Below are 27,669 nucleotides of genomic sequence, written 5' to 3' on the forward strand. Positions count from 1 at the left end.
CCACCAGAAGAGAAACACAATTGTTTGCATACACTCCAAGTGGCATGGCTATTTTTGTATCCCAATCACACATCTCCTCCGCTGGCATCAGCCAGGGCTCTTTCCATGGCATACATTGCTCACAGCTTGATGCAAAAAACTGCCCGACAACTATATTGAGAAACAGCTTGTTTTGTTTTTCTAATTTGGAAAACAAAGGCGTGCTGCAAGCTGCGCTGACTGGGAAGTCATACATCTTTAACACAAAGTAAAAAGGAAAAGAAAAGAAAAGAAGGAAACATCCTTTAGTTACAGCATACGCCTTCCTCTTTCCTTGCAAAGTGCCCTGTCAGCATGGCCACCCTCATGCCACTTTTCAACAATAACTGAAAAAGAATGAAATCTTCTGTGTTCAGAAGTTAATATTAGGGAATTCATTGTCTGTAAAGACAGAGCTTCAGGCTACTAGAAGAGACTCCTTCTCCAGTGAGATCAAGTATGAAACTCATGTAGACTACAGACTATTCACTGCATAGGCCAGTGGATCTCAAAGAGTGGCCCTGGAAGGCAAGTTACCCACTAGGCCATCAAGATTCAGCCTGGCCCAGAACAACATGGTCCAGCCTGATATGAGCTTTCATCTCCCCTCACTCTCAGTCTCACTTCATCTTTCCAGGGAAATTCTTACAACAACAGGATCCCTTGCAGCCCTATTTCAAGAAATCACCTCAACCTAGTCCTGGGGACACAGAGTGTAGGACAGGCCTAATAATGGCCTCATATGGCCTCAGAAGTGTACAAGGGCTGGAAGACCTGCTGGGCTTTTATTATCCAACTGCTCAAGCTCAGTGTGCTCACACGCTCCATGAACACAGCCTCAGTGCTCAGACAGTCAAGGATAGCCACAAATGGTTGAAGATTGTGAATCCCTAGGTCAGGCTTATCAGACCAATATGGAGTTCAATGAACATTATTTATACCATTCACATCTTCAGCCAACACTACAGATGGTGATATCCCAAATTTACCTAGTTATTTATCTGACAGAATCATCTTGACACCTCGGATCTAGTGGAGATCCAACCTATTCAATCTAAGCTTTTAAACTGAATCCCATTTAACTATGCAGCCGAAGCCTTTGGCTATCCCTGTAATCAGTGATGGGAAATAGGAGGCAATTCCAATCATAGCTGGACTCCGCTGATTATAGAGCTCCGTTGACTACACTCCTATCATAGATGAATCAGTGAAGTGTCTGTACAAATAAGTTAGGGGTGGATAACATTAGCTACTAATAGACTTTTATAACCAGTGGGCTCACATCTCACCGGAGCAGGTAAGGGTGCAGGGAAGTCTTGGAAACTGTGAGCCAGCCTTTCAAGGCTCTGGAAAAAGCCAGAGCCAGTCTTATGAAACTGCCTGCTCCTCCAGTGTCCCATGAAACAGAGCCGGTGTACAGTTTCTGTAAATGAACAGGATTGCACCAAAGAAATAACTTGCATATATCATTCAATTTCTCAGGAAAATGACCCAGGAAACCTCTGAATATTTGCTAATCTGTTTGGTATTTAGCATGAGGAAATCCAGCCTGATGGTTCCCTGAACCTGCTCCATTGTGGTAATTAATAATGAAGATATTGGATTTTGGGCATGAAGCAAGGAAGAGACTTTGCTCTGAAAACTTTACAGCCTGAATGGGGTAGGTAGGAATACTGAATTCCTTCCCTGCAAATAAATCATTTTACAACAGTGGAATTCTGTGATTCCACCTCTCCTGAGCCAGAAAAGCCACAGCCAATACAGTTTTTCAAAGCCTGCTCTCCTGACTTGTGGTCTCATGACAGGTTAGAAAGACCATGTTTTAAAGGGCAAGTGCCAATACAATGCATTGTTGTGCCACCATATATAATCAAGGTGGCTGCCTTCTTCCACTTCTTGGGGGTTATGTGCATTCCTAATCAGAGACAGAATTTGGCTGAGCAAATTTGGGATCCCCAGAATGAAGCAGAAATCTCAGCAGAAATTTAATTGCTTGAAATGTATCAAGTTACCATATTTTGTTTATTTCCCGAGATTCAATTACGAAAATTGCCAGTCTGTAACTCCAAATTGCATGACAACTGTTGAACTTACAGTCTCACAAGGATAATCACCCCAGAGCACAACAACACACACATCGCTCCACTACCATAAATTAATATAAGCTGCCAGCAATTGAAAAGGGCAGAATAAACTCCACACCTCCTTTATTCTCTGACTGGTATAATGAGGATGTCATTCCATTGTCTCCTGGGTGGGATCTTTTGCCACCTCAGCTGTTACAGGTTTTTTCTAGACACGTTGGGTACAAATACGGTTTCGCTTCACAAAATGTCTGTGCCCTCACCATTCTGTTCATCCTTGTCAAATCAGGATTTCACACATTGTTTTCTGCACATTTCCTAATCTTAGCGAAAGTTTCATTTCCCCAGCCCATTGCCATCGGCTATTAGTCTGGCACAGAACTCAAGCTCAAAATGAAAAAGGTAAACCAGAGAAAGGACAGCAGGCACAGCTACTATTGCTCTGCTCTCGTCACAGCTAACAAAACGTGCTTAATAGCACCATTGTGTTCTTGGTGAGCCAGAGAGACAACCAGGTGTACCTTGTCATGCCCTGTGGATATTACCTATTCCTGAAATACTCTGTATCCGCCCATTAGCGTTTCCAAAGTTCACGATGGCAATAGACAGAGGAACATTTCATTGCCCAACGTGTACAAAACAGCAATAACAACATGGTATTAGCCACTGTGGATATTACTGACCGACAAGGTCACAATCAACACCTGGATCTGCTCCAGGCTTCGACTGTTGAAACCAAAAGACCAAAGTCTTAAAATGACAATTCAAAATTTCACACATTACTAATCAATTGTTTTATATCCTCATAAGATCTTAGTTATCTGACAGACTTTTAGCATTTTTGCCTACTTGGTATCAGCAAAGTAAAGAAATTGAGCCTGTTTAGAAAAGAGAGGAAATTATTTTGCATGAAAAGACAAATATGTTTTAAAATGTAATGAAATCCTGTCAATTTGTTTTAAAGAAATTATTGGCAGAGTCTGGCTTCTATGGGTGAAAAACTCTCTTCTCTGGTTTAGAAAAGAATGATTTTCCTTTTAGCGTTCAAATTTGCAAGCCAATATACTTTGCATGTAATTTACATACCATACTGTATCACAAACACTTTGTCTCTTATTGTAAAATCCAAGATCAGCTCCTAGCATTTCATAGCTGGGATTATTAAAATATTTTCTTAAGTCAAGTCTGAAGATAAGCTTTCATCCTGATGCTCCTGGAATTGCATACTAATGGTCAGGAAAGGTGAGCATCTGGTTCAGGCACTGGATTGGGCTTTGAGTCTCCAGTCCCACATTTCTCACAGGCTTGTTTTCAAATTTGGACAATTTCACTTAATTTCTTTATAATTCATATCCTTATGTGTAAAATAAGAAAAATGACAGTTTTTATTGCCTTTCTTTTATAATCTTGTCTTTTTGAGTGATTATCTGCAATCACTCAAAGGCACAGTTTTCCTTTCACTCTATGTGTGGGCAGGTACCCAGTGAGATCCCAGTCCTGTCTAGAAAGCATTACTGTAATGCCCCTGCTAATCAAAACTACTCAGCCTTTTTTCAGTTAAGTGATTTATGCAAAGAAATATCAATTTGCTAGAGAACGATTTTTTTCATAGATCCACAAAAGTTTTAGGGAAACTTTGAATGGGGAATTTTTTTCATTTCAAAGACATGATTGTTTGGTTAAAGATAGGTGTCAGAAACCTTTACGACCACCTACAGTAGTCAGAGCACTGCCATGGGAAAACAAAGTTCAAGCTTTCACCTGCTTGACTCAGAACAAGAATCTTGGTATGAATCGGGAGCTACACTATCACCTACCTGTCCCAGGTTCTCGTAAAATATCTGGAATATTAAAATATCTACTTAAAATCAAAGAGTTCAGGAAGGTACTACCAGTGCAGCTGATGAGGTTTAGCACACACAGAAGAGCAGTGCAGAAAATCAGGGTCTTCCTCTTTCTGCGTGAGGACCTACGCTTCCACTCTGTTCTGGGTCTCTGTTATTGTGCTTCTATCACGAAAAACCAGGGCTTGATTTCATCCAAATGGGAAACCAGAAGTGCCCCACAATTTCAAAAAGCTCTGCAGGACACGGAACCGCATCCTGCTGAGCATTGCTAGGTGCACACATGGTACTTTTGCAGGGAAAATCGGAGCACACAGCCTGAAACTGGCTGCGATACTTCAATAGTGTGAAGCAGCAGCTCCCTGAAAGAGGAGATGACTGCAAATGGGACCCAAGACCACAGATGAAGGCCACGAAGCACCTGAAGTATCTTCCTCACCTGCATCAAGAACGCAAGGACATTACTTAATACAAAGTACCTTAAACAGCTAAAACAGGTTGCAGAGGTTAGTAGTGCGAGTACTCACACCGCATTGAATATATAGCTTACAAATACAACTGCATGGCTTATCTCCAGATGCTGCCTTGAGGTGTATTATGGCTTAATGCTTCTCTAATCAATAGATCGTCATCATCTCTCTACTTAAGACAAACTCAAATAATTTCAGTAACTGTAACTGATTTGATTTTTTCCCCAAATATGAATCTATCGTAGCCAAAGTTACTTGTTATATATGAAGAATTCCCAATGCTCTCCATGATGAAACAGTTATTATTTAGGCTAAAATTAATAGCAAAATGGTTAAGAAGGTGAAGTGAATAAAGAACTTGGATCGAGTAGTGTTGCCTAACCTCAGCACAGACTACTGCTGTTCTGCTGCAGAACACGATGAACTTCTCAGAGTCGATTTAGTGTCTTGGGAAAAGGCAAAGAGAAAAAAGGCAGCTCTGGTCTAAGCACCACTCTGACCAAATGGGTAACAGTTAAGAAGGGCCATTAATACTCTCAGGTGTACATCTTGCTAGAGCAGGTAGCACTAGAAGAACGGGCAACTCTTTCTTTTAAGAACAAATAATGGGATTTCCCAGAAAATACATAACTACCTGGCATTATCTGGCACCTGCATGCCAGACACCTGTACACTGCTGAACACCCATCTGCTATATATGCTACATGCATTCCTGTTCCTTTTTTTTTTTTTTTTTAAGCTTGGCAAAGGAGTTGATTAGGAAGATAAAGTCTCTGAAAAACATTTTGGACAAAGATGCCAGCACAGATTGTACAGTAAAAGATATCAGGTCTGCCAATACATGCACACCACACTCTGCAGGCTGCTTATATTTGCCTCTCAATGATTTATTGCACAAATTACTGGAATTATGAAATAGGACAAGCCGTATCTCCATATTTCCATTTGGTATAGATTTGATAACGAGAGGATGAAACCTCCACAACAAGCAATATTTGTATTCTAGCTGTTCTCTTTTCTTGGTCAGTAAGAACATCCTTTCTTTCAGAGCAGCCTCTGCTTATCTTTCCTTTCTCTCCTGCTACAGACAATATAGCTGAATGTTATATTTGTCCAGTGCCCAATCTAAAAAAGGTACTTTTTTGTACCACAGTTTCTCCAGGAATTAAATAAACTCATTGATGATATTTTGAGTTTCAAAATGACTGAGTCACCCATTGCTTGTGTGTGCACACAATCAGTAGTTAGATGAAACCGCCTACTGTCCAGTAGAGCTCAAAAGTCTGCTAGGTAGATCTCATAAAACACAACACTCTCCCACGAATGTATGTACTTATCTATCTATCTATCTATCTATCTATCTATCTATCTATCTATCTATCTATCTACCTACCTACCTATCTATCTATATGAGGTTATTTGTAAGTTCAGTACTTTCATGATATATATCATTAAAAAAAAGTCTTAAAACCCCTAAGAAGTACACGGATGGACAAGAGATTTTGTACAACTAGTGAGTTCAATAATAATAATACACAAAAAAAAAGTACGTCAAGGCAAACACTTCTTTTTGGATGCAATGTTAGAGGACCAGATTTTTGTACTGGTGTAGACAAAACCAGTATCAAGACTGTTTTAACAGATAAGTATATTAATTGAACATATTAACTGATACAGAAAACATACTACTCTCACTTTTTGGATAAACTATGAAACATTTAATTCATGTGATATATTTTTTATTGTAAAGAACCTATTTTGTTCTCCAGTTGGTAACTGCCTGGCTCTTCCATTCAGTGCACAGCACACAAAATAGAAGTTAGCTCTCCAGGTTGTGCATATGCACGCACAGATACGTAGATACACACACAAAACCCTAAAGCAACATACTGCACTTATCTTCTTCCCATTTTTAGATCATACATATTTCATTAAGCTTCATGCAGAGTGTCTTCTGATTTATGGTAATTGTCAACAAAAGCAAAAAATGCCGACAATTTTAACCCTGCAGTACTGAGGATTTAACTGGGATAAAATTAAAATGTTTAGGGGGGGGGAAAGCCACCACAACACCCTAAGCCCCTGGGAGCTTGACCCTTGAGATGTTGTCAATTTTTTATTTTATTTTATTGTGTTTGTTGTCTGTAGAAGCAGATGCCAGCAGCAACATCTGATGTACCGGACACCTCCAGTGTTATCCCAGCATGCTCATGGCCTGGAGGACTTGGAGTGAGACTAATTTCCATATCAAACCCAATTTAGATGAAACATCTTGGTTTAAAAAAAAAAAAAAAAAAAAGCCAGTGCATCAATAGCCCCTTGATTAGATTTTCATCTCCTGAGCAGACAAATATGAATATTTATTACCATGAATGCAGATTTCCCTCTTTCCATTGCTCTGATCTTGAATATTACCCACTGCTAATTTTTATGAAAATTTGGGCAACATAATGTTTTCACATAAACTGACAGTTCTTGAGATAATCCCGTTATTGTTTGGTGGGAAATGACAGTTTCCGCTTATTCATGTGTTAACGAGGGATTAAATATTGTTTTTCATCACCATAATCTAAGATGGACTGGAAATTAAAATTCGAACATTGTGCATTAGCAGAGCTTTGAGGACCAGAATTTGTTTGCATTCACTTAGTAAAGATCTGTAAATTAACAGTTTAACAATCAAGTGAAATCCGTATCATAAAACCAGCACTGACATTTGTAAAAGGAAGTCATTATTCTACCCGCTGAAGGTAAAGAGCCAGAGAGATAAATAGTTCGCAAAATGAAATCCCTTTGCAAGAGCAAAGTGCACAGTGAACCGTTGTCAGCGCAATGGTCCTTGGGCATTAATGGACCAGGCCATTTTCCCGTGGCAGAGAATCATCTCCCTTTTCTCTGTCACAGGTTCTGATACTCAAACACTTGATATGCCCGGATCACATTGAAAAACCGCTCCAAGACAGATCTATCCGTAGCGCTAAAAGCAGTCATACTGACCCAACGGGCTGTTTTCATGCGTGCCAAAGTGCTGTGCTCACGCCCTATCCAGGTCTTGGCACGCAGTTCATAGACACATATAATTCTTCACTGAAATGGGTATTTTGCTGGAGCTGCAATATACAGCTATAAAGGATCAGTTATCTCCTCGATGCTCGATGTGTAGGTATCACAGATACCTACATGTACCAAAGTGAAAATGGAGACCTATCAGTGACATTTTACAGTGCATGAGCCATTACATTGCTCTTTCTACCTAACTTTTGAACTACAAATTCAGTTAAGTAGGTTTGCAATTCTATTAAAAAACCCCAACTTTTCCCTTTGATACCAGTCAAAGTGCAAACAAAAACTAGAACTAATCTTACTCAAAGCAACTCAAACATCTGCCTAACTAAATCTTTAAACTATCTCATCAGGATAAATCTTGCTGATTCATGGAAAAAAGAAATAAAATGCTTAAATTTAGGACCTCGTTAAAAATATTCTGACTAAAATATGATTTTATAAGTAGAGCACATAAAGCCTTGCATTCTGGAGGATGCTGAAGCGATGGACGTGCAGCAGCGCTACAGCGATGTCACCTCTAAGGATGTAAACTTAGTGATGTACAGATGCGAAACTACTCTGGCCAGGATGAATGAAAATGTGCTACCAAACCTTCAGCCTTCCCAGAAAGCGGACCGGATCTTAAGGTTTGCAGCCTAGTACTAAAACCCCTACAATAAATGGCACATCTATCTTGTAACTAGGTAGAAAAAAAAAGTCGCTACCCTAGATGAAGCTTTTATTCTAAGGCAAATAGAACATTTGCCTTCCCACCCGTGCTCCAAAGCAGACCAAGATGAAGCTGCCTGGTATGGATGGTCGCTGGCCTGGATCTTGTTTAGACTTAGAAGCAAAACAGCCCAGAAGGGTACCAGTTGGTGCAGGACACCACGTGAGTGGCCATGCCAACATTTTAACAGTGCAGAAGACCGTGGGACCGTGAGAGGCTCTGTGCCCTGTTCTTGTTTTATTTTACTAACGCTGACATTACTATAAGGCCCCTGATGCCGGGGATTCATAAAGGTTGGATGTCTCACAGCTTGGATCTTAGACCAAGAGACTCACTCTCCTTTGCTTACAGAACAGGAGCAGAGGTCCTGGTGAGTGGCTTTCCATGTCGACCTGGAGGGGAACATTTGCTGCCCAGGGACTGCTAGAGAGAGGGCTGAGGGACTGGGATCTGCCACCTCTTCCTCTCCTCAAATAGTTAAATCTGTGTTTGAAATTGCTTGAAATCCACGTGTTCCTGCCAGGGTCAAGCTCTTGCCTCTGGAGGTGGAAGAATCTCCCTTCTCACAATTTCTGACCAGCTCTATCACTCAAACTTCAGGCAGTTAAACAGAATTTAATCTTAACCTACAGCTTCCCCAGCCAACCCATTACACCACTGAAGGTTTTGTTTTCCTTTGAGTCATAATGAACTGGCTGCTGGTAGAGGGAGGATCCTGAATTTCATGAATCAGTAAGATACCTAGCACAAACAATCACATTCTCCTACGTAAAGATCCTGCATATCTCCTTTATGAATATATAAAATGCAGGCTGCCAAATCATAGGGTAGATAATAACACTGATTTTTAAGCAGAATTACCCTGCAGTTTGCTTTATGTAGTCGGTGCTAGTATCTAAATCTCTTTTCTCTACAGATCTATAACGGTCTGTAAGGGAAACTGCTTGAAAAACAATGGCATGACACAGCCTAAAACCAAAACAAATCCTTAAAACAAACATATGCTACTTTTTTAACGGAACAATGTTTAAAAAAGACAAAAAGGAACAACACTGGTAGGATGCGTAAGTTCCTGAAGCCACAAGGCAAACCGTATCTTGTTTCATTTTACATGATACTGAATAAAAATTGAATTGCTGTAGTTGCCATGGCAACTGCCACATCACTTGGCACTTCTGCTCCTTTAAATCACACAGTGCTACTGTAAAGGAATTCATGAACCAACATGACACTTGAATACTTGTGCTTTTTATACTGTTTCGGGAGGAAAACATAAATCAATATACACTGATAGTTGTCTGTGAAAATCAGGTTTGTTGTATTTTTCTTAACATTATAATCTCCTCATTTCCTTGTCGTGTTCTTTAAAAATTTGTAAAGAAGGTGGAGGGCGTTGTCACAATCAGAGCACAAGAAAAGAAATTACTGCTGACACCTGATTTCCAAACTGAAGCTGTGACCTGTCATTCAGATGTCAAAATACCTCTGCTATGCAATATTCAAATCAAATACAGGGGATAAACATTGGAACTTTGCCCCTCCAGAGCCAGAGACAGTGTGATATGTGACAGAAGACAGTCTCAGTAGCATCCAGGCATCTCTTTAACTCTAAACTTATCGGTAGCTTAAAAGGAAAGTCTAAGTATATACTTAAAACTCAGCATATTCTAAACGTTTGCAGAGTTGGGACCATGATTTATATTGTTTTACTATGTTCTGTATATAACAGGCAGTCACAGAAGGTATATGACAAAATAATGTGGTAAAATAATATACATATTCATGCTGCATATTTTTTGTTTTTATTTTGCTGTTTATTAACACTCTGGATGCAATTTATATGAAAAGCAGCCCTCTAGTGGGCTATGTACCATAATGAATAGTTAATAAATAGCATTAACAGTATCTCTAAATATTAGCTAAAATGCATTTTGCAAAAACATACAAGATCTTAAATAAATGAGCCATAGAGTTCCATCGTTCTCTTTGGAGAAATTTAATGTTCTGTTTAGCTTTATTCCTTAAAGCTCTTGAAGCATTACTTCTAAATACTACTGTGTGACTAACTTCTGATTAGCATCACTTTACTATACATGTATACCCACAAAACTGTAAGAGTGAGATATTATTCACTGTCAGTAAAACCCCATGAAAGTAGGATATTACTAGTAGCGTTCTATGTAAAATATAATCTATGAATTGTTAAGCGTTACACAGCTTCAGAATCTGTGCATGGGAGATAAAGTAAATCTTTCCCGTTGTGCCTTCCCCAAGAATATTTCTAGGATTGCACTCCTTAAAGTTTTTCATTTAATGATTATTTTTCTTGTTTGTATATATAGCCTTAAAGTTACATGCCTTAAAGCAAGGCACCTGACGCGTGCCTTGTCCACAGCAATGTATTGCTCCAAAACACTCTCCTCCTGGCAGTCTCTGTTCAACTGCTAATCACCGCAGCCGCAGCGATCGGCAAACGCCAACAGCAAGAGCCGTCTGCAGGATCTCCGATCCCAGCTCTCACTTAACAGGAAAAAAAGAATGTGTTGATCTCCAAGCCATGGGTTTTGTAGGAAAAGATGTTGAAAGCAGAATCATGGAAAAAGCCCTCCCTCCCAGGGGTGTCCCCTAATCCAGGAATGCTTAACGCTGTAATGCAGGCGTGTATTCCCTCATAGGCTCCTGTGCTCGGCTTCAGCCTAATTACTTCTGGTAAGAGGAGGGTGGGTTTTAACACAAGTTGAAAAACTTACCTGTGACTTGGGCTAAAACTTGGGTATTTATGCACGCACAGCTGCTGCTCCCACACCACGGCCAGTATCAGAGCTACCGATACTGATCTAAGTACAAGATCTAAGTGATCTTGGGTAGAGCATCCCTTCCTATCCCAGTGTACCAGGTACTGGGATATGGAGCTTTTGCTGGTTGCCAAGATGTCACTGTAAGAAAGGGAGCTGGTGCAGATCCCAGGCTAATTTGGCCTGTACAAGCCAAAAGCCAACCCTTAGCAATCTGCCTAGCAGTCAGAGACGATCAGAAAAAAGCCGACACCTTATTCTTCAGGAATTGCAAATGATTTGTTAAGTTCTGCGCTCACTCCAATTCTTTATGGATTTCCAATATCATTCTCGGTAAAATCTAGGTACACAGACATTAATGACAAAATTTGTCAACATTAAGGAAGATGAGTTTGAAATCTGACTCCTGCCTCCAAGAGGTTTGCACATCACTGGAAAGTCTGTCTTAACATGTCCTCTGGCTTCACTAGAATTTTGAAATGCAGATTTCTTTATTGTAGTAATATCATTTTATGCAACATGAACATAATTCTACATCTATAAAAATATCTATAAATGAGAATATCCTGAAACATGTCAAAATATCACTGCTCTATTTCAGAATATCTAGAGATACAGCAAAGTGTTCATTTTGCATATATTTTGGGTTATTTCCATTTGGTTTAGAAAATTATTCTAACTCTTATGTCTGCTATATGAGAACCATGATTCAAAGCCTACAAACAAAGTTAAAATTCCAGTGATGAGCGTATTTTGTGCAGCCCTACTGGGAAATTGAAAGAGTTCATTTAAAATAATGTATTCCCGAGTGGGTGCTGTTTTACCAGTTCAAGACGGTAACAGTGCCATTGGCCTCGGTTTGTTTCAGGCCTTGACTCAGTTAATTTGTCATTCAAACCAAAACCTCTTAGCCTCCAAAACCTGATTTGAATCTTTACACTTCCTTGAGCCACTGGAAAGCCTGACCCTTTATTCTGAAATTGTTGTTGAAAACATATCTCAGCCAAAAGCTGGATAAACCGTTATTTTTCCATGCCACAGTAACTGCATTTGAACCATTACTTGAAATTTTCTTAAACTGGAGCTGGACTTGAAACACGCTCAGCGTGGAATTGAACTGAAAAATATTGCATTTTTATAACAATTCAAAAGCACTTACGTGAAGAGAAAGAAGTGGTTGAGTTCCTAAAGGACGTGGCAGGAATTCCAGGTTACTCAGTGACCTCTGCGTGGCCTGTGGTTCGTGGTGCCTGCTGAGCTCCCTTGGGCTGGAGAGCAGCTCCTGGCTACAAGTCCAGTTGGACAAACGTTTGCGTGGGACTGGGACCCCCAACTCCGCTGGACCCTGAAGTCAGCAGGAGTTGGGGGGGCCGTGCTGCCGCTAAGGAGGCTTTCCCTCTGTGTGAGACCAAATGCTGTACCCAAGATCTCGCAGGGGTGCTCAGCCATGCAGAGCAAAAAATTCATCTCTCATTTCTGCAAAAAGCAATGGTCCACATCAAGTTGGGAGGTAGGAGAATGGAGTTACGGGTCCTGCTTAAATGTTGTTTAGCTCGTCAGGTTTTTTACCAGTGCTCTGCCTCTTATGGTATTATGCAAATACACACATAGATAACACAACACTTACTTACATTCATACCCTCTCATACACTCAACTATAGGAGGTTCTTGAACTTCTGAAGATGACCTAGGACTTCAGAGATTTATTTCATGTGTGGGAGATCAAAAGAAAATACCTCAAAGACAACAGCAGCTTCATTGTGTATGAATAACCAAGAAGATGTGAAAAGCTCATGATGACTTTGTGTGGCACAAACATTATGCACGACAATGACTCAAAAAAATCTGAGGGCTACCATATAGGAGTTTTAGAGCTGTTATAGGTGCTGGAAAACTCCAAATAGAAAATAAACACCTTTGTAAATATAATTCCAGAGGCAGTCAGTACTACAGCAATGCACACGTCCTCAGGATTTCAGTGTCGCACTGGTTTGCTCTGCAGCAGAGTTATTCCTGGCTTCCTGGTATAATAGCCTTCTTACAACAGGATAGGTGCCAAAATAATTAGCACTTTAAGAGTGATATGCAGCACATTAAACTCCAATCCAGGTTTCTGGACCCCTGGACCATTGAATATTCTGCCGGTACATGTCAGATGAGGTGGACGTGTTGTGGAAGTACCAGTAAGGGTCTGTGGTTCCACAGTGACCTGATCTGCTTACCCACAGTCCAGACAACTCTTTGCATTGTATCATACAAACCTTCCCATGAAACATATAGAACTTTTAAGTCAACATCCTGAGACATTAGCAGCTTCTGACGTGGCAGTTTAGGAACTCATTTTTAATCCTGCTAAAGCAGAGCCTCCCCTGCGCTGACACAATGCAGCTAACCTCAGCTCTATCCCAAAAACTCACTGAAGCTGTGGAAATCTTTTACATGACATAAAGATGATGAACTGTATTGTAGCTGTGCTAGACTCCAGACCCGTGTTGTTAATGACTACATAGCACATGTTTATGCAGTGACATAAAAGCAATTCATCAGCCCTCCCCAGACTTGACTGAACGGCTCAGTAAGCTTGGTGTGAATTTTATAATCTGTTGTTGCTTTTGAAATGCTTTTCTTGAGACAGAGAGAGAAAGCGAGAGATTGAGGAGCTCTGAGAAGCATTTCTCTTCTCCACAGAGAAAGAGACGGTTTCCTTCTACCGCACCCAAGGCCTGGGCGGTCATTGGTGCCTACACATTTCTTACTGAGGCACAAATCCTGTTGTCATACATCAACACCTAAACCAGATTCCACTGTCCAGAGCCACACATGAATTATTGCTGAGCTTAGAACCGCTCCTGCTTTGTTTATACAGCTGCTCCATTTGCCACTAGTATCTCAGCTACGTTTCTCTTGAGCCTTTTCAGATATGAAACTTGCCATGCAAAATCAATCCTTTTTATTTTACAGTCCTGCAAGTGGAGATTATATATCCATTAACTTTGACACGAATCTGACCTACTGTCCAAACAAAAAGGCCATCCCTCATTCTGAAACTAAAGAGTTTTTTCTAAGTACTTGTGATTTGAGCGTCTCGACTTTGATTTACAGTTACCATTACATATAATTCCATTCCCACAGTGTGAAGAAAAAGAAATCCTTATTCAACAAAAGGCTTCTTCATCATGTCAAAATATGTACTTTCTACTATTTTAACACTGTTAAACACCAAGGTGAATCAAAAACAAACTGCAAACCTGGATTAACACAGATTTAACCTGAAATAGCCTGAATCTGATACCCTATCAACAAAGAAACAGCCTGGTTACAGAACTCCATTATTTTGCATGTAGGTGAGACTGCAGAAATGTATTCATTATGTACACAATCATGTCTGATAAGACTTAGAAAGGGAATGTACACAGCTGGAAGAATTCACATCCAACAAAATATATACGCAGCTGAATAAATGTTCTTCCATCACCTTAATGTTACAAACCACTTGGCTCTTTCGCTGCTGATCACCATATCTCAGAAGTAACCTGGAATGTATTTAGGCCAACATGCCTGCTTCCCTTCAGTTGATTAATTTTCACTTTTTGCTTTCTAAAAATATATATTTGGCAGAGTGTAAAGCACAACTTTCTGTCAAAGTCTTTATTAATCCAAATAGTATCACCAGTTTTTTTTAAAAGCGACGATAGCCTAAATATATGGGAGGTGAGCTCTGCAGTGACTTTTACTAACCCAAGCACAAGAACCAGACTGGGCAGATCTCTAGCCTAAGAACTTGTCCATTTTTTTCCAGTTCTATTAGCTGGTCTTAAAAAAGCTAGTAAGTCCTTGAGGCTGTATCTCCAGTATGTCCTTAGACTGCCATGGTTACAACAACCCTATTACTGCAATGTGATTTAAATGATGCATTTAACAGGTGACAACTTCTTGCATTTCGAATATCCAAAAGTGCTTTCTTTCTCCACTGATCACGTATAAGATGACAAGTCCTTCAACAGTAAGCATTTGAAGTGAAGTGGGCTTTCATTTTCCAGCTGACTTTGAAGCCAACTGCACACCATTCCATGACTGGAATGGGACAAAATACATGGAAGTATTTCACTAGCATGAGGAGTCCTGCTGGGTAAAATTTTACTGAGTGTGCCTTCCATAGTCTGTGCCGCAGTCCTGGTTCTCCTGTTATTTAGCAGAAACCAGGGCCTGCAGATAGCACAAACACAAGCTTCACTCTGGCTTGAAGTCAGGACACGGCCTGAGGTGCACAGCCATGCTCCAGGATACACTTCCCAGGTCTTGAGGCGATACCCCCTTGAGAACCTCAACTAGTTAAATCGGCTCCAGCTAAGGAGAGGTGCTGGCTTCCATTATCTGACGATTTCACCTGTGTTTGTTTCCAAATTCTAATTCTTACAGCTTTGGCCCTGAGCATCTCAACAGGTCTCAGTGTTGGTACCTCTTCAGGACCAAATCCTTTAACAGTGTGAAAAAAGTTACACAAAGAACCTCATAAATCCTGGCAAGTTAAGTTCTTAGGCATGAACTGATAACAATTAGAAATACAAAAAATGAAAATCAGTAAAAACAAGAAAAAAAAAGCAAATTCCTTCAGTATATTACAAGTTAGTAATTAATTATTCTTAATACTGAGAATAATGTAATCACAAGAAAAAGGCATTTGTCTAGCCCTGTGAGCATTCACCACTAGCAAAATTACTTAAATGAAAAGTAAAAAAAAGATAAATGTGTACACAAAATTAGCACTAGAATTAGCAATCAACTGTAGTTCATACAAGGTTCTTAACAGATAGCATCATCTTTATTAATAAATGATGAACTGCTTAGTGGAGTTTTTGCTTAGTGATATCACCATAATAACAGACACATGTTTTGTTTATGTTTCGAGTTACATCCAAAATAAGCAAGTCATTCACTGGCAGATTCGCTGTAACATCTGAAGACTCTTTACCCCAAATTTAAACTTTCATTGATCCAGATGAGATAGCACTCCATCAAAACCAAGGGGAATAATATGACGACTTCAGTTGTTGTGCTCATCTTTGGGGATTTTGTTTCTGTGATACAACAAAGCAAAAAACTGCATTTCTTAAAGCCGGCTGCACTTTTCTCATAAGGATGGTATTTCTTTCTCTGTGGGATACGGTGCTATTTATGCAGCAGATTGTATTTTGACAGATGCAACTGTATCATAAAAAGGCCCTTAGCACTATCAGACTGGTAGCTCACAAACATTCATGAGCTCCAGGATTTCTTAAAAAACCCCAACAATTAAAATGTTTTTGAGAGTGTAAAATGCCCCCAAGCCACTTACCTCCCCCACACCAGTCTGCAGAATTTTCAGTCCAGTTGTTTTTTCAAGCTTCTCTTTGTTTATGTCTGTAAGGAAAATCAAGATGGAAAGAGTTACAGGAAAGCTGGAATACGCATGATTTTGCACCATTTACAGTATAACCAACCTTCTTTCCTCCATCAATAAATTCATGACAGTTCCTACCGATTCCTTCTATGGAATACCTTTTCCTGATAGCAACTCCGCTAGTCAGTTTTTTGAATGCGTAGGTAAGCCATTAATTATTCATTATTACGTGAAAAAGAAAGCCAAACTCATTCTAGTTCCCTCGTACACACAGTATCACACACTTTTAACACATATACACAATACGTTTTGGAACTTCTCTTCAGTGGAAACCTCCCACTGTCTTCCCTGCAGCGGAGAGCAGGGCAGCACCTTACCATTCCAATAGCACTGTCGCAGTGTAGGACATTTCACAACAAATACAGGTGACTCTTACCCAGCAGGCAAGATAAATAGTTTATTTCACAACATCGGGATGCAATGCACTGTGTTGTCTTTTTTGAAATTTATTTTTTTTCCTATTTATCAGCTTCTATATCAGTAGAAGCATTCAAAACAAAAATAAAGTAATCCAGCATGAAAAAGCCAAATGCAAAATAAAGCTAGTAACCACTAAGACTACATCTATACTTACAACACAAACGTGCCCGGGGCATGAACTTGAGCACTTTCTTACCATTACTGTGGTCTTCACATTTTGGCTTTTGCCCACGAGTATTCTCACAAAACAACGCCTAACCACAGTTCTGGGGACAGCGCAAGGATGAGACTATTCCCAGCTGTGGGTATGGGTAAGGTCATCCCGTCTTGGATGGGAAGACTTTAACCTTCTAGATGCAAACTGTGACGGTTTTCCAAAACCCAGGCACCTGGCTTGATTTATGAGTCGAAATGAAGCCTTGCAGGCTTGTTAAACTCTCCTCCCTGTAGCTGTCTAGTCATTGACTATGTAATCCAAATGAGTCATCTAGGTTCTCTCTGCAGTCAACGGAAAGGGATGGACATTTAATACGATGAGTCATCCCACGTATCTTACACACATCTGCAGGCACCTAACTCTGTCCTTTGATTGCAGACACGATTTGGATTCAGATTCTCAATTTAAGTTGCCTAAAGGAAACATTCCTACCAGAAAGGACAAGAGGTGTGCTAGAACATATTGTAACTCTGTAAATTTACACTAAAATGCTGAAAGGAATTAATAGTTTTATCTTTCATTTGTGAAAAATACTCTTTAATTGTTGCAGTTCAAAACATATTCAAAACAGTTCAGACTGCAGCAGACAATTCTCAGAAGCAATATTGTTGTGAACTGATACTTTATTTAGTTTGTCCGAAGTGCAACAAAATGACTCACATTTATTTCAGAGGTGAGCCGTGTCGTTAGGGCTCAATCTCACCTCATCTATCCAAAATGTGGAAAGATTCTGGTAAGAGTTTGTAAGTGCAAAGACTCAAGAAGTGAAACCTCAAGCAATTCTAACACAGAGAAACTTTTCTGCCTGCCTTCAGCGAGGGATGAATATTGACGATGATTTAAATAGAGAGGAAATTTCTGTCCACCTGTTAGACCCACACAACTTTATTTTTGCTTCTTTTCAAGATGCCACCAAATAAGCAGATAGGAACATGAAGGCCCAAGCGATGAAAGCTTAAAATCATGTTTTGCTGAATGCAGCTTAAAAACTGCATACAATACTCACTTAATTAATACTTATGCCATACTTTACACATTCACAGACTTATTTATTCCACCCAGAGTCAGAGGGACCACATGAGAAGGAGGGTTGCCTGGACCATATGTTTTCACTGTGTTGTATATGTTGTGTAGTATGAATTTCCAAAAAATAAGTAAATCTTTGCCAACAAACTTGATTTTCAGCCTTGAGATGGACTCTGGACTATGTTGTTTCACTGATGGCTGATGACTTGCCACGTCACATTACACCATTCTCCCTTTTGGATGTGCCATTTTCTTGCAAAGGTGTGCCACGCTACCACACTGCCCCCCTCACACCAAGCATATACGTTAAAGGCAGATTTCCACCAAATGCAAAAATTTAGATTTATAAAACCAGAAAGCTCCACGGCCTCTTTCAAAGAAACTGAATGGTCCAACAAATAATTCTTTGGTAGCTTAGGATAAAGAAAATTGCACAGCAGAGTGGCTGCAAAATAAATGGGCGTAAGTAAACAACAAGCCCTAAATCCCAACATGTAATTTCCTACCACATGAACAGTTAATAGAAAATATTGGGTCTGCTGAATTGCTGAGTTTTATAATTACAATTACATATTTGACCTCCTTTTTATAGGTTTCCTGAAGACTTTAATTATTGAAGCTTTGATATTAAAAAACAGAAAAAAAAGTTTACTTAACACCCCCCCCCTTTTCCCCTTGATACTGGCTAAACACAAAGGACAGCTCTGACAGCCATGCTAACGCAAACCCTGCCAAAATTAGGAGGTATGAAGGCACAAGGTGTTATTGATTAAATCATAACCTGAAAATGCTCAAGCTCGGGCACTGTCAGATTGCGGAGAGAGACGCAGCAGACAGTCTCCGGCGCGCTCACTCCAGGCATGTACCGGAGCATATTTTAGCTAACCTTGAACTCCACGAGCAGTTCAGGAAGGTGAAGAAACTCTGTGAAAAAGAGTGGTGCTGGTGCTGAAGCACCAACTGCACATCAGGCAGCTGCTTCAAGCTGCCGAACAGTGAACATAACTTCTTAACTATAATTGAGGATTTTGAGACAATAAAACATGGTCGATAGCCTATAGATAGACGAGGAAGAAGTGGTGGGAAAATAAATTCAAATATTAAGAACAAGCCTCTAATCGTTTGAAAATTGGCCTAAATTTTTAAAAAGTATTTTAGTGTATTACCTTCTAGCTTTTATTCCAATACAAATACACAGCAGATGATGTTTCTGTTGCAAATTTTATGAACTGGAAATTATAATTCTGGGTAACATGGTATATTACACATTCCATCAAAGTTGATTTTTTACAGCCACAGTTTAAAAGTCCAGAAACGCTGGTGGGGAACTGACAAACTCATCAGCGAAGAGGCATAATAAAAACAGCTATTCAAAAAAAAGCAAAAAACCCCCAACCTTACCCAGTTAGCAACATATAAATCCCTTTTTTAATCTTCCACTGAAACAAAAAGGGCTTCCAAACACACAAAAAAGGAGGCCTTTAAATTAAATTCACTAGATGAAGGATATGCAAATTACCTGAAGAAGCGGAGCCCTATAATGTTCTCAAAATTCTGCAATAGCCTATTTAATTAGTATTTTAATTTATCAGAATAATTCTTTGCACTTGACAATTTATGCAGTATTCCATATAATTAAGCACGTAGCTACAGTGGAATAATTTTGCCTACTCTCTGTATACCAGTTATTTTAACCTGAAAGTATCTGTGGAAGTCTCTTCTGTGATCTAAATTACAATGGGGACATCTTAATGGCTTTGCTCTATTAGAGAGCACGCTGAGGGTGTTACTGAGTGTTTAAGGGTAGGGATTGTCACTGTTCATAGTCTTCACTAACCTGAGGGAGGTCTGATGTGTTTTCTGAGGGCTAACATTTCTTTCCTTCAGCAGAGTTACCTGTCAGTGGCAGAGTCAGGAATTTGAGTGTCTAGTTTTGTAGTCGGCAGGTTTAACCTTAGAGTCCGTGGGTTATTAGGAGGAACAAGTTACACAGGGCTTCGAGCAGACCTCCAGTCTCATTATAACAATTCTGGAAGAAGGAAGCCCTGAGAAATGAGTGGTTTACACATGTTTGTTATAAAGCAGGTTGCCAAGCGCAACTGCACCCTCCGGCTCACTCACAGGGGCACACACTGGCACAAGCGCGACCAGGGAAGGGTTTCTGCAGGAGACCTCCTGGGTCTGCCTCCCGCGCTGCTGCAGGATTTACCTGCTCCAGAGAAGAAACCATCCTTATATATGAAACTTATTTGTGGGAAGATGGTGCCACTCACAAAGAAACCTTATTTTTCTGCTGTGAATCTGACTTTGAGGGTGTGCTGCATTTAATTAAATGTAGAAAAGAAAAAGTACTTACAGACATATGATTCCCCTGACCTCTATTACATGCCCGTTTTAGAATGAGACAATTCATGCCCTAGACTCACTAACTGCATTGACTAGACCTCCAGTCAATAAAGTGATGGAGGGCAATTAATTCAGATTTACTGTAGGCTGTCAGATGAATTCTACAACAACCGTCTTCTTCCCATCAGCTTGTTGCAAAGCTCCTTTCATAGAACCACATTGAGAAGAATTTCAATGATTTTCCCCTCTTTGAGGAAAGGAAAGGAAAAAGAAGGAAGGGAAATCCAAAGAGATGGTAAGTGTTTATTACCATTTTTAACTTTTTAACAAGTTTCCCAAATCTAAGACAAGCAGATGTTGCATTCATTTACATCAAGTCAGTCTTCGCTTTCTTCTCCCCTACAAAGAACCCCCCGATTATATGGAAAGCTTTTTCATAGGTTGGACCAGAAAGACTGCCTTTATGTTTGGCAGACCCATGCACTATGCAATGCGAACACACAGCGGATACTAAAACCTTTGTCCCTTGCCATTGCATGAAAATGGGTTCCCATGATATTTGGTCTCTCTCCCTGTTGAGAAGAACACAGACCCAGAGTAAACCTGCACCTCCTGAAACCACTGAGGCACTCACACCACTAAATGAGAACGGGACAGACGAAAATCAAAACCACACTGTTGGTTCAGCGCCCTCTAAGTCTTCTCCCTACCCAACAACGCAATGTTACGTAGGTTTTTCCCACCTCATTCACTTTCCTTTGTTGGAAGTAATGAAAAAGTACTTTAATGAACTTTGAATTAGATACTTGGGTATGACCACGTTCAGAAGAATAGACCTTCTGGAATATAAATAAACCCTCCCTGATGTTGGCGCACGTCTACAGGGTGGTGCGTGGCCACCCTGTGCCCAGCCCTGGGCACTTCTTCCAGGGGCTCCAGCCTGTGCATCTGTAATTCCTCTCGCTGGGCAGGAGTAGCATCAGACTGCAAGTAAATTAGTCAAAAACACAACGTGAGCATTCAAAATGCTCCAGCTTGAAACAAAAATTACTAACTCAAATGGACAAACACAAGGAGAAGAAGGGTTCCTTTGCTAAATTTTGCAATTCAATTAGTGAGGGACAAGTACACGGGCTGCAGGCAAAAGGTACTTTGTCTTCCAATCTTTACTGGGTGATGGCATGAGATAGTTGCTTCATGTGTAATTTCTAGTTAACTGGCAGCCAGGCCTGGAATGAAAATGGTTGCAAAAAAGTCAAAGCTGCATAGCTGTACCAGCGACAGCCTGCTAAATATTATGTCATATTCAATTTTCAAGTCATTTTTCAAATGATTTTAATTAGATATTGTTTCAATCTCACATGCATTAATTTAATTTCTGATATCAACATTTCAGCTTTCAATCTGTTCAGATGCAGTACCTTGCTGCCTGGAGTAATTTAAAATATTGTTTGCATCTCCAGCAATTTTGTGGGCACACATCCTTCACAACCTGCCCTAGCCAATAAAACCAGCAGATGGAAATTCAGGTCGTGCTCTCCGCTCCCAATGCACCTTTGCATTCTCATAGTTTTTGGTACAAGACAGCCAAATCTCCACACACACAATCAAGGAATTTTCCACCTCTGTTTGTCTTTAATTCTGTTCAAAAAGTACATTTCTCAGGCAAATAGCAGAACTGCATGTTGCCATAAGAGAAAAACTGGCCCATACTTGAGAAGCTGGCAAGAGCTCTTATATTTTTTCACACTCATTCACTAAAACAGCATCACTTTCCCCTCTCTAAACCATCTTCCTGCCATGTCCCTAATGTCCCGTGGTCAGATAATGTTCAAGGATAAAGCAGCAAAGACCTGATACAGCAGGACCTCACGTAGCTGTTAGTTTGCATAGATTAGGTATGCATTTTCAACGCAATCTTTCTGCCTGACTGCTTGCATTGATTTATTTTTACTTATTTAATAAATAGCTGCTCAATTGTACGTTTTCCCTTAAATGTCCTTTAAAATGAGCACACTGCTGTTCTAAAATGTGATACTTAAATTGTAGTAAAGGAGTTTGGGATATAGGCGATAACGCTTTTGTATTTCTCTGGAGCTTTTTTGTTGATGGTGGGATCCATCTCTACTAACTTTTCTGTCTCAACTAAGAAATCAGTCAAGGTTCCCTCACTAGTCAAGAGAAGTAAATAGGCATCACCAGAGATTGACTTATCCCATCCCAAGACAGCTATCATTTATTCATCACATGTAAATACAGGCCTGGAGAGGCCTGTTGGGTCAACAATCAATTTTATTTTTTCTTTCCACAGCCACACCTTTGTAAGAAACACATGTATACAAGCTTCAAAATACTTCAGCATTAAACCAGTCCTACTGACAATGCCATGGCTACAGAGAGAAATTTTCAAAGTGTGGTGTCAACGTAATGGTTCTGTTCTTGAAGTATGAACAAAACCAGTTTATATGAATTAAAACTGTAGAAATCGAAAACATTTATCTACTGTAAATGTTTCCTTGCAAAGCTTGAGAAACCCATTGTCAAAAATATTCTCCTAAATAATATAGAGAAGTTGATGTGCATCGATAGAGGAGTTTTAAGTACTAATAACAAAAATAACCACGCTTTACCTATGTATGTTTCACGAATACAGAATATATTTCAATTATTTTTTTAACAGTGACAATTTTTAACACTATTGACCATTTTAACAGTGACAATTCAATGTTGCACATTACTTGATGGAGTGCAGCACAGGTACGTGTAACAATTTGCTTGCATACTTAAAACACTTATCCATTATTTATAGCTAAAGATGTACAGATTCAGCCAGTGTTAGCAGAAAATGAAAAAAGAAGTGTCATTCCACCTTTCACATCAAAATTTGTTCACATAAATATTCTTTGACAAGTTTCAGCTCTGCACGGAAAAGTCAGATAAAAGAACCTGCAGTATGTAGAGCTGAAGCTGGAGCAGAATACATTCAAGTAGCCCAAAGTGGTGCGACTACCCGTGCAAGTGCAGACAATTTTGTCTCAGCAAGCTTCTTTCTCGGCTGATTGCTAATGTCTAGATCAACTTTTAATTGTACTTTTTAAAGTCCCAGTTAGCTTAACATTAAAGTTCGCCATCATATGTTCAGTCTGAACATTTACAAATTAGAAGGCAAGATTCGTGGTCCCAGGGGATGGGTGGGTAAGAGGGACCATCTGGATCTCTCAGCTCTTCTTAGTGCAAGGAAATCTTTGCCTCCTCACCTTGACAACACTGTGGAAAATAACTCTCTATAAAATAAGTTTAAGGCCACAGCTTCTTTTCTTGCCTTTTAAATAGACCGGGTTTTGGAATAGCATTATAAAAGAACAGGTTTGCTGCATTCTTTTATTTATAGTCAAGAATTCAACAGATTGCTTTAATTTTCTCCTGATTAAAATGCTACCAAAAAAATCAAACAGATAATAGCAGTTACTCAGCTTTTCAAGGGTAGCTATGTATTCTAGTTTTGTATCTGCTTTTGCTTCTATTTGAATATTCTCGCCTTCCATATACTTCATTTGGATCCCTCAGGATACCCACTGCATCTCCTTTTTGTGTTTTATTATTTTTAAATAAGAACCATCTGTCCTTTTTAAAAACATAAACTTTTATGTAAGATCCGTTCCTTGTCCTTTTAATGCTTTAGAAAAAATACAAAAATGATAAGCTTCTATGGTCATCTCCATCTAATAGGAACAAAAACGTTGACCTACCTAATGTCCAGGAATAGTAGTATCTAAAATACAATTTTCTCTCCTGTTGTCACTTTTCTAGCAATATTGAGTGGGGTGGTTTATAAGCAGAAAGGACCACTGAAGTGACGAGGAAGTTGCTACTTATGGTTGTAGCTTTGTAGAAATTGAGGAAAGCCAGTTATCTGGAATTTAACTGACCTTGTGTCGTTTCTCTGGAGTAGGTGATGTATTATTGGGGCAAGGGAAAGTACAAAACCTTCTCTCCAGAAGCCCATCAGCTACTTTTTCTACAGCTTCTGTTATTTTTTAACATAAAGCAAACCAAAGAGCTCAGGAAAAGAAAACCAAGTAACAGTTGTTGCACCTTTAAAGAAGCGATCCACTCCTCCCGAGGGTCTCCCTGGAAAATACACTGTCCCTCTTTGTTATTATAATATATAATTAAAAATACACATATTGACCTCTAATTATTAATTCCCTTCTTTGTTATACTGTACTTTTTTACCATTCTCCTGCTTGCACCACTTTGAGTCTTCTCATATAAACAGCCTGAAATATATGAATTATTCTTAATCTTATTTAAAATCTGTCAGAATCTTTGGATGGACGCTGTAGTGTGTTTGCGCCGGTATATGAAAAATTTAAAGGGCACTACCACTAATTCTCAGCATGCCAAATGTTGTTATTTTTAATAAATACACATTCAAGAACCGTCATTCTTTTCAGTCATTTCCTCAGTTAATAAAACTGTACCCTGTAGGTTCATTTCTTTAATGATCCAAAACACAACTTCAAGCCATGTTATTTGTTATTCATCTACAACTACACTTAATGTCATCCGTGTGGCACAAATGTAACAAGACCGAGTTGGGAAAACATTAGCAATATTTCAGCGGACTGGCTCACTAAATCATGAATAACAGTTAATGCACAAGGTCATTCCCTAACAAAATCTATTTGCCTCAGAATAAAACGAAAATATTTATTACCAAGGATGCCACCAGTTACCAGAGTCACAATAAAGCTTTCAGGTAGGAGTGAATAGGGATGACGTTAACTTGCCCATCGTTTCTCACAATAAGTTTTCTCTGATTCTGCCTTAATGATAACTTTGGAGGCTACTTTGCCACCTTTGAAAAAATTTATTTAAAATCAGTAAAAAGTGGAAGAATCAGTGAAGCCTGCTTCAGAAATATAGGCCATATATTTTTTAAAGAGTATAAACTTTAATTATGTTATATAAAAAAATCATGTTTATTCTTGGATGGGTCAAGCGCAAAATAAGGAAGATAAATACTTGTCTACAGAGATAACTGGGTCCTAAATGCATTTACAGAGTTTGCATGTAGATGCGTGTGTGGGTATGCACATTTGGTGGGAATGAGGAGAAGTATTTGACAGGAAAGATCTAAGTGTGTGAAGAACGACTACTTTGCAGATCCTGGGGATACTCAAAATGTTAGGATTATTCCTACATCACCTGCAAAGCAAATTCTTCCCATTGCCCGAAGCGTCATGGGAAAGGGACTCTGCAAACACACAACTAAAAGGTGGTTCCCATGACAGAACTTCTATCTACCCAACAACTGGAGACAGCAGATGGCTACAGAGAGGAGTCCAGATAGCAAGGAACTGATATTAAGCAAGACAACAGCAGAATACCAAAGCAGCATCCATCCACACAACAGTCTTTCTCTTCTTTTTTGGCACAGGAAGTGATGTGATCAGCTAAGCCTTACAAATCCTTTAAAAGCTGCAGCGCTTTCACCGTTTCGCTGTTTAGAGGAGCAGAAGAGACTTATTGGCAGGGTTTAAAATAAGGAGAAATGGCAGGAAAGGGCACTCTGATCAGCTCTCCCAGAAGTGCTGGAAGCAAAGGCAAAGCTTTCCTGTTCTCTAATTGGTGTGACGGAGAGGTCTCTCTTTTGCAGGAGGCTTAACCCAGTACTTACTGGCATGAGGTTCTGCTGGCACCATCTCTCCTCTAACAATGCTATGAAAACAGTTTTTTAAGACATCCCTAAAAAGTGCAATAAATGTTACCTGGACTGTCCCACTCCCTGTGGTGCCAATTCACCCCAGTGGATTATAAATCAGATTATAAACCTCCCGCTGGGCAAAATGCCGTCGCGTATCTCAGATCTCTGTGCTCTTTGTGGGAGGATCCTACATCCAGAAAGAAAAGCATTTCTGTCATGCTGTTGGGGTTTTGGTTTGGTTTGGTTTGGTTTTTGTTTGTTTGTTTTTGAGAAATCATAAACGACTACAGAAATATTAGAACTAAAGAAGATAGATGAATCGACAGAGTGTGAGGTTGTGGACTAATACGGTGCATCAGGAGCCAGCCCTGCCAGTAGAAGAGTTTACTGGCCCTCAGAATGCCAGCTATGCGTTCTTGTGAGTAGCTCCTTACCCTTTTTTCTGGCTAAAAGTGCATCATTAGGAAAAAAATCTGCTATTTAAACTATTTGAGTTTGCCTGGTACATTTTGACTGACACTGTTTAGGCAGCGATCACCGGAGCAGTCCCCCCCCAGCAGATACAAGCCAGCGGTAACCTCTGTCAAGGGTACGATAACCTCCTTCATTGGCACTGATGCATTCAAAAGAGAACATCGGCCCACAGCCGTTATGAGACTGTCAGACTTGTATGGATTATGCAATTTAACACATAGAAATCATTACTGCATACGATTTACAATAAATGTAAATGAAATGCCTATCCGCTTTATGCATACGTGGGCATAGGTCACTATTTGAGTGCCAGCAATTTCAAGCAATTTCTGCATGCTATTTTCTGCAAAAATTAGCACAATAGCTTCCTTATGGGGTGAAAATCTATAGGAGAGTTAAAAGCTCGGTGAAACGTTTTCTGACTTCTCCCTGACTGCTCCATTTGGCAGGCAGACTTTTCCCCTACCAAGACAGGCCGTAAAGTACACCTGAAGCTGGGCACGAAGCCATCCTCCCAGCGCTCTCCCCTCCCTGACAGCGTGGCCATAGCCCAGGCTGGTTTCCAGAGCTTCCCCTTGAAGCAAATTTATGGAAACCAGCCTGAAAAGAAATATTTGCTACTGAAAAAGAAAGGTGGCTGTTACAAGGGCAGTACAGATAATGACTTCCTCAGGAAAGAATTTTGTGAGAAAGAGGTTTGCATATTTCCTGACCCCCTTCCTTTTGTAGACTGCTGGATCCGTGACTGATTTCTAAAGGAGAGGATACTCTTGCTGAAAGCATTTTAAAATTCCTTTTTATATATATATCTCATACGCCAGAACCCTTTACTTTATAAATACCTACAATAATCTACACATACACACACAACATGTACGTCTCAATGTAAGACACATACATATGGCTTATTCCACCCACTACTCCTCAAAAATGAATACAGAACAGTAGTATAAACATAAATTAAGTATGAGGTATACATCTCCGCCAATCAAGATTAATGTATATTATTATCCCTTGACCCCTTCTTAATGTTCCATTTTACCATGTTTC

General features: G+C 39.7%; 1 protein-coding gene across 1 annotated transcript in view; it reads right to left on the bottom strand.

Moving 5' to 3' along the window:
• Positions 1-27,669, bottom strand: part of PTPRN2 (protein tyrosine phosphatase receptor type N2) — a 659,439-nt gene that overhangs the window by 224,257 nt on the left and 407,513 nt on the right. Inside the window, exon 12 of the mRNA XM_063324424.1 lies at positions 16,322-16,386. Within this exon, the coding sequence (XP_063180494.1) occupies positions 16,322-16,386 (65 nt within the window). The remainder of the gene's footprint in view (positions 1-16,321; positions 16,387-27,669) is intronic.

The sequence above is a fragment of the Chroicocephalus ridibundus genome, chromosome 2 (genome assembly GCF_963924245.1).
Source record: "Chroicocephalus ridibundus chromosome 2, bChrRid1.1, whole genome shotgun sequence".
In the NCBI taxonomy this organism is placed as follows: Eukaryota; Metazoa; Chordata; class Aves; order Charadriiformes; family Laridae; genus Chroicocephalus; species Chroicocephalus ridibundus.